The sequence below is a fragment of the Ranitomeya imitator genome, chromosome 4, assembly GCF_032444005.1.
Source record: "Ranitomeya imitator isolate aRanImi1 chromosome 4, aRanImi1.pri, whole genome shotgun sequence".
NCBI classification, from domain to species: Eukaryota; Metazoa; Chordata; class Amphibia; order Anura; family Dendrobatidae; genus Ranitomeya; species Ranitomeya imitator.
This window is the reverse complement of record NC_091285.1, coordinates 325,758,049-325,769,015: the sequence shown is the minus strand read 5'-3', so window position 1 is coordinate 325,769,015 and position 10,967 is coordinate 325,758,049. Positions and strand designations below refer to the sequence as shown.

Sequence of the window (10,967 nt, the reverse complement as noted above, 5' to 3'; positions counted from 1 at the left end):
GTCGATGAAGTACTAAAGAGTGAGACGCTGAGAGTGGTAAGGATGTAGCAAAAGGTCAGGTAGCCGGAGATAGCGGTGCAGTACAAATGGGGCAGAAAAGAGAATAGTAAGAGTACCAAGCCGAAGGTCAGAGCCAGAAACAGACGGTAAGCACGGAATCACAAAGCAATGCACAGAACGAGAACACGGACCGGATCATACACGAGAAGGCTAACAGACTCCACAGTATGCAAGCACACCAGGGGGTCAAACACACAGCCAGAACAGATGTATCATTGACAAGGATCCCCAGACTAAAGCGGGAAAATATAGCCCTCCCAAACCAAAAGGAGGCCACACAAAATTAACCCTGAGAGGACAGGGAAGGAACCCGGTCAACAACCATGAAAACATTTTGGGGAACTTACCTGCCGGGGATGAGCAGGACTGCGACAGCTTCAAACGGGCCCTGATCCAGCTGTCCAACTTACTGAAGGAAGTTCCGGAGCCGGCAGAGGTGCCCAAAAGACACCTGAGAGCTGCCAAGCACTGGACCAAGGGTCTGCAGCTCACCACCTGCCAGGAGAATCAAGAACTGTTTGTCACATAACAATTCCTGTGGAACTGCTCTGAGATCCTCCAGCAATATCTTTGGAACCAGAAACCAAAGGGAGCCTCTGCTACTGCTGCACTAGGGGGAACAATACGCCAACAATAGGGAACCTGAGGTAAAGAGGGCCAGCAGCACCTGGAGAAAGGGTAAGACCAATCCTGCCCCTGTTTCCCCAGTCCCTAGAATGCAGGATTCGCACCCCTCTGCTCCCCTCTTAAGGTCAGAGGTGGAAACCCGCCGATGTCAACCAACCAGGACACTTCAAGGTCATGTGAACCCGGTGCCATAAGGCCCTGTCCCCATCCCAGAAACCGTCTACTGTTTTGTGTGTGGGAGAGGGTGGTGGTAGGTCCCTTGACAATCACCAACCTGTTGCCATCAGCCACGCAGTGGTCATGGGACAGTGGGACACCGGCGCTGAGATGACTCTTGTACAGTCTGAGGTGGTGACTCACCGGACCCCCTTTCCATCTCAGGGATTAGAGGCGTCAAACCGGTGCTGCCTGTTGTCAAGGTTTATTTGAATTGTGGAGCCAGTGAGGGAAATGTGGGAGGTGGGGGTATCGGCAAATATGCCCTCCAGTATTTTGCTTTGGACCAATTTGGGATGGTTAGTATCCCAGTAAGTGGCCACTGAAGTTCGGCTCCCATAGACTGTCTTGAAATGTCCACTGCTAATGCTGTTGATGTATTGAATGTGCCTTCTGCTGTGGAGGGGGACATTAAATATGAAACTTTCCAATACACTGGCACTAGAGGCATAGAGACAGCAGCTGTGACAGGCGAGAGGTGTGAAGATGCCTTCAGATGTAATCAGCCAGTGTGCTGGGATCTATTGTCTTCTTCTGGGAAAGACAGGGGGCATGAAGCTGTAGAGGGGGACTCAGAGTTGAAGGGGGGCTGCCATGGGAAGTGCAGGGCCCCTAGTTGAATCCAGACTGCTGAGTTCCCTGGGGAGTGGGGGTGTCACAGGAGATGTGGAGCAACCAGGTAAGGCTCCAGGGCAGAAGTTCCCCACATTTGGGTTGTCAGGAGGCCAGGATAGTCTGCCTGACCCAGCAACTTGGTCAGGAGCAAAGGGGAAGCAGGCACTACCCATGGTCGCAGCGGTCTTGGCCGCTGTCACAAGGAGTGGGGGTGCCAGAACCCAGGTAACCTCACGGAGGTCCGGTGGCTTCCCCACTTCAGACCAAGTGGCTGCTGAGTCAGAAGGAGGCCAGAAGACAGGTCCCTGGTACTGACGGAAAACGTGATAGTTTCATCTATTCTGGCCATGTCTAGTCAGAGGTTTTAGGCGGCGTTACAAGATGATGGCAGCAGGAAAGCTCTTAAGGAGCAGGTGGCATGGCCTCTCATGGAGACAGACTGCGAGCGGGTGGTCGGTGACCAGGGATGGTAGTACAGGGTAACGGTCCAGCAGGTTTCACCAGAGGCAAGGCCCAGGGACCAACAGTTAGTAGTAGTACCATATCCGTTCTGTAATTGTTGTGGATCACACATTAGATTCAAATGGCAGGACACCTAGGGATTGCTAACAACAAGGACAGGCTAGCCCAGCATTTCTACTGGCCTAAAATGGGGGCCGATGTGGTTTCCTACTGCTGTTTGTGTGACACTTGTCAGAGGGTGGGTAAGATGCGACTGCGTCCTAAAGTCCCACTGGTATCTCTGCCCATCATTGAAGAGCCTTCAATGGCACCTTGAAGCAGATGCTTAAGATGTTGGTTGACTCCTATGGGAGAGATTTGGGGTGACTCCTCTGACACCTGTTATTTGCCTACCGGGAGGTTGCAAAGGCCTCAATGGGGTTCTCCCCTTTGAGCTCTTGTATGGGTGATGTGTGCAGAGGCCCCTGGCTCTGGTGAAAGAGACATGGGAAGAGGACTTGACCAACCCTGGAGTGTCGGTCATCGAGTATGTCATGCGCTTCCGGGACAAGATGATGGCCTTGATGCGTCTGGTGCATGAGAATATGGCCCCTAGCCCAGAGTGACCAGAAGCATTGGTACAACTAGAATGCTTGTGGGAGGACCTACCAGGTGGGTCAAAAAATGTGGGTACTGGTTTCATACCACAGAACAAGCTTCAGGTGGCCTGGGAGGGCCCATATCTCATGCAGCAGCAGCTCAATGCCATCACATACCTGGTCACCCTGGACCACATCTGTGGAAGAAGGAAGGCCTTCCACGTGAACGTGATGAAGGCCCATCATAAACGGGAGGCCTGCGCCCTTCTGTGTGCAACCTTTCCAAGGAAGGAAACACAGAATCCCTCCTGGATCTTCTCACCCAGGCCAAGGTGGGTGGATCCATCGATGATGTGGAGATTGGCAACCAGCTCTCAGAGGACCAGTGGTCCCAGCTGGGGGTCATCCTACATCCCTTCCAGGAGCTGTTCAGCAGCCTGCCAGGAAGGACTGAGACAGCCTTCCATGATGTGAACACTGGGAATCACCCCTGATCCGGGGTCCAGAATATTGGGTCTCTCTCGAGGTGCAGCAGAACATGTGCCAAGAGTTTGACAATATGCTGAAGCTGTTGGTGATCCAAGCATCCAGCAGCAAGTGGGCTTCGCCAGTAGTCCTCGTCCCCAAAAAGGACCAAACAACCTGGTTCTACGTGGACAACAGGGGGCTCAGTGCTGTGACGGTCACCGAAGTGTTCCCCATACCATGCATCAATAAGTACTGGACCATCATGGATCTGAGTCAGGGATATTGGCAGATTCCCCTGACCCATGAGGCATGAGAATGCTCTACCTTTATTACCCCTTTTGGACTGCACGAGTTCACCATGATGCTGTTCGGCAAGAAGAATGCCCCTGCCACTTTTCAGCAGATGGTCAGCACACTTCTCCAGGGACTTGAAGGGTAGGTGGCCGCGAACCTGGATGATATTGCCATCTTCAGTCCCACCCGGGAGGATCACCTAGATCATCTGGTGCACGTGCTCAGGCGAATCCAATGGGCAGGTTTGACCATCAGGCCAGAAAAATGCCAGCTGGGCATGAGCGAGGTCCTCTACCTGGGTCACCGGGTAGGTGGGTGGGTTTTGAAGCCAGAACATGGAAAATGAATGCCAATGCATCCTGACCTACCCCAGGACCAAGAAGCAGGTGAGGTTCTTCTTGGGGACTGCTGGGTACTATAGGAGGTTCATCCAACATTATAGTACCTTGGCAAAGCCCCTGAGAGACCTCACCAAGAAGAAGCTGCCCATCACAATTGACTGGACAGTCTCCTGTGAGACAGCTTTCCAGGCCCTCAAGTCTTCTCTCTCTAGCCTCCCAGTACTACAAGCCACTGTCTTTGAGTGGCCATTTGTAGTACAGACTGACACCAGTGAATTTGGCCTCAATGCTGTGCTCAGTCAGGTTAACTTGACAGGCCAGGAAAATCCCATCTTGCACCTGAGCAGGAAGCTATTACCGAGGGAGGTAATACAGGGATTACAAGTGACTTTATACACATGAGCTCTGCATATAGTGTCAGAGTGCATGTAATACAGTAATCACCAGTGACATTATACATCAGAGCTCTGTAGATAGTGTAGAGTGTATAGTGTAAGTGCACAGGTAAAACAGGGATCACCAGTGACAATATACACAGGAGATCTGAATGTAGTATATGTCAGTGTACAAATAACATAATGACTCCCTGGTGATATTTCTAATTGAAGTCTTTCATTTTCACTTTTCTTCTTCATTCAGTGCAGACCACCATCACTTTTTCCAGACAGGTCTCGTCTCTGCAGAAAATGACACAGTTATCTAGAGCAAATTTCCCATTTTTTCCCCAACTTCTACACTATGCCAGATAAAGAAAAAAGTGACAGTGTCACCTTGCAAAGTAACAGGACATCTCCCCATTAAAAACAGTATCCTCAAAAATAAAATACATCAGAGCAGTAATAACATCCCTAAATTTGCCTCTGCAGTAACAATGTCCCACATCCAGCTCCCATATATACTCCTTTCTGGACCCTACATGTCTCATTCCTGGCCCCATATTCTCTCCCATCAGACTCCATTCTGCTCCCATGTCTCTCCATTCTGCCCCCATGTCTCTCCATACTGACCCCATAGTGCGACTTTACAAGAAAAAAAGTAAACAAAAAAGTTTCTTCTTACCTGGATGTAGTCCAGCAGCATCCTCTACTCTATTCATCTGAGGTGCAGACATGCCTGCATATGGTAGTGATGCATATGCCTGCGATGTGCGCGTTGACATCAGCTACCGACCTGTGATTGGCTGGCGGCTGTTAACTATTGACGAGTGGGAACTTTCCCACATGGCAATATAGATTTTCACTGAGGGATGCACATTCAGTTACTGCCTGGTGAGCAGAAAAGAGAGGGCGGTAATGCCATGACGGCGGCCCTGGTCCCAATCTTTGATAATCCATTTTTCTAGCAAATCCTGCATGTTCGTCTATGGCCTTCAGTGTGTGTTTCTCGCTCTAACCTATAAGTTCACATTTGCGTTGTGCGCCGCAGCGTCGTCGCCGCAACGCACAACGCAAACAAAAACGCACCAAAACGCATGTACAACTCAGCGTTTTGCGCCGCATGCATTCAACGCATGCGTCGCAAAACGCTGCGGGTTTTTGAAACGCAGTTGCGTTTTTACCAAAAAACGCAGCGTTTTTAGACGCATGCGTTTTTAGTGCAGTGAGTCATTCATCATCCCCCACCCACAATAAAAAGTGTCTACACAATAGATAAAGAACCACCAATGGCTAGAAGAGGGTTGGTGTTAACAAATGTGTATATACCCTGGCAGAGATGAATTCCTCACATTTTGCTGGTATTCATGATGGAGCGAACCATGAACAGTATCTACATGGATATGGAGATGGAATTTGCCTTGGCTCATGCCTATGCTGTTGCCTGTTTTAATGAAAGGGAAAGGGAAAAACGGAGATGGAGTCGTCGCCGCTTTTGGATCCACCCTATAGTTGAAGTCCGGGAGAGTCGTGGAGCATACCATTGCTTGTTTGGCGAACTGAATGACAACCGGGAAAAATATTTCGAATATACCCGGATGTCACAGGAGAGCTTCCGCTATCTTCTGCGTCGGGTGGAAGGATCCATTAGCAGGCAGGACACGCAGCTCCGGAGAGCTATTTCCGCAGAGGAACGGCTGCTGGTGACTCTACGGTACGTTGCTGTTTGAATGACTGTGATATGTATTTACTTTTTATTTTATTTTATAATTTTTTTTCAATTGTAATGGTCAATGTACTTTTATAAATTATAATGTGCTTTATTCTAAATTTCTTTATCTTCTTTGCAGTTTCCTGGCTACCGGAGAAACGTTGAGGTCACTTCATTTTCAATTCCGGATTGGAGTCTCCACACTTTCAGGAATTATTGCAGAGACATGCCGCGCTTTGTGGGATAATCTCCGGGAGGAATATTTACCTGTCCCTACAAGTGCAATCTGGGAGGCCAACGCACAGAAATTCAACCAAGTGTGTAATTTTCCAAACTGTATTGGCGCTGTCGATGGAAAGCACATTCGGATTACCAAGCCTGCGAAAAGTGGATCCCTTTTCTACAATTATAAAAAATACTTTTCAACTGTTCTCATGGCAATTGCCGGTGCGGACTGCCGTTTTCTCGCAGTGGACATTGGTGCATTTGGGCGTGCAAATGACTCGCGCACATTTAAAGAGTCGGATATGGGCCAAAAGTTATATGGAAACAATTTTAATTTCCCACAGCCACGACCTCTTCCCCACACCGAAGGCCCTGCGATGCCATTTGTTGTGGTAGGGGATGAGGCATTCCAAATGTCTGCCAACCTATTGAAACCCTACTCCAGTCGGGGCTTGGACCATACAAAAAGGGTTTTCAATTACAGACTGTCCAGGGCCAGAAGGACTGTGGAGTGCGCCTTTGGCATCCTCGTTTCCAAATGGCGGATATTGGGATCGGCCATTAATCTTAAAATTGAAACAGTGGATGAGGTGGTGAAGGCTTGTGTGGTTCTCCACAATTTCATTATGGCCAAAGAGAGAATAAATGTTGAACTGGATGAACCCATAGCCAACCCCTTGCCCGATTACCATGATCATCCTCTGAGGACAAGTGTGGAAATTGCGCAGATGCGTGATCGTTTTGCGGCCTATTTTGTGTCAGATGTTGGCCGTGTGTCATGGCAAGATCAAATGGTGTAGTAATGTTACTTTTGGACTGTCTTCTGATTGTAACTACACCAATAATACCTCTACTGTGACAGTTAGAAATATATTAAAAAAAAATAATTTTCCGTTAAATGTGCAATAAAAGTTCCGTTTAGGTTGGTTTGGTATATGTCAAATTTTGCATCTAAGTATAGTTCACAAATTTAATGTTCCTATAAAAACTTGAACCTGTTGTTTTTAAAATATTAAATAAAAAAGTTTTTAAATTCTATACCGATTCAAATACAATTTTTATACCATAATATTACATATACTTGTTTGTCTGATCGACCTGTATCTTTGTGTTTTACCTGATAAGCAACGATAACAGCGATGTTTTCCAATTGAAACCAGGGTAAATATCTGAAGCGTGGCCCTGCGCTTATCAACATGATGTACGTGGGCCTCTGCATCGTTGTTCGCTGGAGAGATGTCTGTGACAGCTCTCCAGGGACCAACCAGCGGACGCTGCAGTGATCTGCATCATTGTCTGTTTCGCTGCTGCATTAAGTGTGAACACCTCATACAGCAATGAGAGACACCCAAAAAAAGGCAAACTAAAAATTGAAAAAATAGTGTCTGACATTGCATATATGAGGTGTTTGAAGCACAAAATATGTGTAGACAGCACATGGCGTGATTTGCCGAGATAAATTCTTGAAAATAATAGCATAAATAATAACAAATAGTGTTTTTTTAAAATAACATTTTTTATTGGGGGAAAACAGAAAACAAAAAGGGTTCTTAAACTTAGGGGGTTTCCACCTGTGCCACCAGGGGGGAATGGTAGGTGTCTTCTCTGGAATGGTGAGAGCAATGGGAGGATGATGGAGAAGATGACGATGATGGCGAAGAGGAGGATACATAGTCAAGTAGACTTGATGGGAGATCCAAACCCTCCCCAGGGTATACTGGGGAGGAAACCGCCACCTCTGTAGGGGAGGGAGGAGGCAACACAAGCCTTGTTTGGCCCTGGCTGCTCCTACTGCGACTCGAGCCCCTACGGACAGTTGGTGTTGTCACTGGAACAGCAACCAGAGCCTCTTTGTGTGCCCGTCTGTGTTTCCTCTTTTTTTTTTTTTTTTTGGGTCCTGTGGCAGGTTCCCCAGCATGATGACGCCTACGGGAGGATGAAGGCATGGCAGGAGCAGGAGTCGGCGGCACTATGTTATGGTGCCTGTGGTGGCGTCGCTCGGCACGTGGACCACGGTGGGGTGGCTGGAGTGGCTCTCCAGCAGGAGTGGGAGTCATGCTTGCCAGCGACGGCACTACTGCCATTGTCGCTGACTGCATGACCCCAGCCTGCTGGAGAGCCCTCACGTAGGAAGTGTTGCAGGACTGCATCACTGAAATCTGTAGTTCCGGCGTAAGGTGTTCCACCATGCCCTTAGCAATGGTACTAAAAAAATGTTTTGCCGGATTTGAGAGCTCGGTTTCAATTGTTTCAAGGCGCCGGTCGATATTGGACAGACGAGTGTCCATGTTATCGCTCAACGCCTTGAAACAGTTCTGGAAAACCGTGCTCAAATGCAAAAATTCGGGCATGGTTGGCCTGTCCGAGGCCCGCTGGCGCTGTCGGGAATACCCAAACGAAGGTGCGCCAGAGGCCTCGGCCAGGGGAACACCTGATGTACCGGCTGCCGGTTCACCAGATGGTGGTGCAAGCCTGCTGTCGCTGTGGGAGGGCTGTGATGGATCAGATGGCGATTCATGAAGGACCGCTTCTGCGGGGCGAGCTCTCTCGAGGGTGCTGCTGTGTGTCCTGTGAAAAGATAATGAAAAAATTAGTCTTCAATGAATAACCTCTCCCATACGCCAACTCCTGGAATAAAAATAGCATTAAATTACACAATAATACAAATCCTCGGTCTCACAGTCTGTGTGGCCAATAATTAATTTCTGATTGTTATCGCCAGCTGACCGTTAGGGCCGACGATAACAATCATGAACATTCCCGCTGTCAAAGCATTTTGACCGCATACCACTGTGGGAACAAAAATTTTGTAATCGAAAACTCTTTCTGGAAGCTGCCTATGCCACAAAAATAGTTGAAAATTTAATGTCAAGATAAAAAATTAAATAAAAAAAAAACCAGTGATTTCACTGATCTGATTGCAGGAACGACCATGATGTTAGGATCATGTGATCGAGACTTCATCATTATTCCTGCAATCAGAACTACCCTGACTCAGAACTTAACCTGTCATGGACTACAAGGACTCACGCTTAACCCAAAATATTAACTAATGGCCTATATAGCATTTTAATAGGGATACATTTACGTGGATGGCCAATATGTTACGCTGACTACATGGATGGGCAATACAGTATGTGCCTGGGAAATATACTATGTGGATACGTGGCTAGAACGTGTGCTATGTGGCTGCGATATTGTTACCTGCCAATATACTATATGGATGCACAATGTATGTGGCTGGGCAATGTACTATGTGTTTGTGCAGTAGGCTATGTGGCTGGGCACTGTAATGGGGCTGTGCAATATGTTTTGTGGACAAAATACTTACTGACGGCGGCCAAGGACTGGTCTTAAGAACTGTAAACATTTTGAATATTTATAGGGCACAGACTTGGCCGCAGCAGCACCACTCTTCGAGCGCTCCTCCTCTGCCCGTAGCCCCTTATTGAAACGGTCCTTGATGGATCGCCATCTGATCCTCAACCTTTTAACTGTGAATGCAAAGGAAAAAAAAGGTTACATATGTAGCATTTGAAATTGATAAAACAACCGTGTGCGATGCAAAACTTTAGGCGTTTATTGCATCACACACGTTGTGTTTATCCTGGAAAGATGGTGGGTCATAGCAACGTATCTGCACGGCGTATCAGCAATACTCACCAAAGTTGGCTTTGTCCTTTGCAGGAGCTATGTCAAAGCCCTCCCACAGCGACTTTGCCACCTCTACCCACAAACGCCTCAACACCACCTGGTCCATGTGCCGGGAGTCACGGCTGTCCCACAACGGGCCACGCTCCTGGATGCTTGATATGAGGAGCTCCACATCAATGACTCCATGGTCCCGTTGTGAAACCTAGAAAAATTACAAACAGAAAAGGTTACAAATATGCAAATATTAACAAACACCAGCACCTGTCATGATATGTACCTTGGCCCTATCCTTTGTCATTTGATATATGTATATTGATGGTTTCTACACCTGTATTTTTGAATGTTTTGGTTGTTTCACCTTTGTTACCTTCCCCCAATACTTGCTACCCTGAAAAGTTTGAATGTAAGCTTACTAAACATCCCTAGTGAAAGCAGGATGCTAATCAAAAAAAAAAAAAAAATTGTTTAATAAAAATACTCACTCGCCGTGCTGACGCCACACCTTGGCCCTGACCTCTCTGCTCCCGCTGACTTCCTTCACCCTCACTTGAAGAAGCCTGTAAAAATTGTATAAAGAAATTATTTTAAAAACTACAAATGACTGCGAATAGTAAGGAAATTGACATAATTACTCACCACACTCCCCTGCGCCGATTGGCTCGATTCTGACACAGTGGCCATTGTAGCACGTTTGTTCTGGCATGAAAAAATGAAAAAAAAAAATCAAAACTAAACCTAAATATGGCACATACAATAAAATATGCCCAAAATTTTTTACAACAACCACAATTGACTTTTGACTGATCGGACAAAGCAAAAATAAGAAAGCGACACCACAACGCCATACATTGCAAGAGAAGACAATCAATAGAAGAAACTATACAAGAATAGACCCAAACCAAAAAGCAAAAATAGACACCTATGTCCAAAAATGGACATATCAAAACTTTCGGAAAAAACATTACAGGCACAAAAATACAATGAAAGAGCAAAATAATGAACGCAATACTTTACAATTGCAACAAGACATGATCCTAAAAAACAACATCTTGTGACATCTAACCACAGAAAGACAAAAAGCAATAAAAACCATTCTAGATAACAAGCAATAAACATTACGGGACAACCGCTGTAAAAATATACAGCAACCCAAACATAAACCATAGCCAAATAGAAAAGAAAACACATGGAATTTTTAAAAAAGGCCACCACCAAAAATAATATAAACAAATAAAAATTATACTACACACTTCGCAATGCAATCAGTCAATGAAGGAAGATATATGCCATACGGAAAACGACGTAAAAACATCAGCGATATTTTTTAAAATAAAGGGAAAGT

The 10,967-nt window shown here is 46.6% G+C and overlaps 2 protein-coding genes across 2 annotated transcripts; one reads left to right on the top strand and one right to left on the bottom strand.

Moving 5' to 3' along the window:
* The first annotated feature begins 5,185 nt into the window (after window positions 1–5,185).
* LOC138676066 (uncharacterized) lies at window positions 5,186–7,009 on the top strand. Its single transcript, XM_069764914.1, has 2 exons — window positions 5,186–5,749; window positions 5,886–7,009. Exons 1-2 carry the CDS (start codon window positions 5,403–5,405, stop codon window positions 6,769–6,771), a joined length of 1,233 nt encoding a protein of 410 aa, XP_069621015.1. The 5' UTR covers window positions 5,186–5,402; the 3' UTR covers window positions 6,772–7,009.
* A 467-nt stretch (window positions 7,010–7,476) lies between these two features.
* LOC138676065 (uncharacterized) lies at window positions 7,477–10,697 on the bottom strand. The gene is made up of 5 exons (XM_069764913.1): window positions 10,262–10,697; window positions 10,108–10,182; window positions 9,635–9,827; window positions 9,303–9,465; window positions 7,477–8,539 (listed from the first exon to the last, which is right to left on the bottom strand). Exons 1-5 carry the CDS (start codon window positions 10,304–10,306, stop codon window positions 7,528–7,530), a joined length of 1,488 nt encoding a protein of 495 aa, XP_069621014.1. The 5' UTR covers window positions 10,307–10,697; the 3' UTR covers window positions 7,477–7,527.
* Between the last annotated feature and the right edge of the window lie 270 nt (window positions 10,698–10,967).

Bases quoted from the DNA above. Each gene is read 5' to 3' on its own strand.
- LOC138676066 (XM_069764914.1), top strand. From the start codon at position 5,403: ATGATGGAGCGAACCATGAACAGTATCTACATGGATATGGAGATGGAA. The intron at 5,750-5,885 runs GTACGTTGCTGT...TCTTCTTTGCAG, and splicing joins CGGCTGCTGGTGACTCTACG to TTTCCTGGCTACCGGAGAAA.
- LOC138676065 (XM_069764913.1), bottom strand. From the start codon at position 10,306: ATGGCCACTGTGTCAGAATCGAGCCAATCGGCGCAGGGGAGTGTG. The intron at 9,828-10,107 runs GTGAGTATTTTT...TAATTTTTCTAG, and splicing joins GTGTGGCGTCAGCACGGCGA to GTTTCACAACGGGACCATGG. The intron at 8,540-9,302 runs GTAAGTATTTTG...ATCTTTTCACAG, and splicing joins CCAGTCCTTGGCCGCCGTCA to GACACACAGCAGCACCCTCG.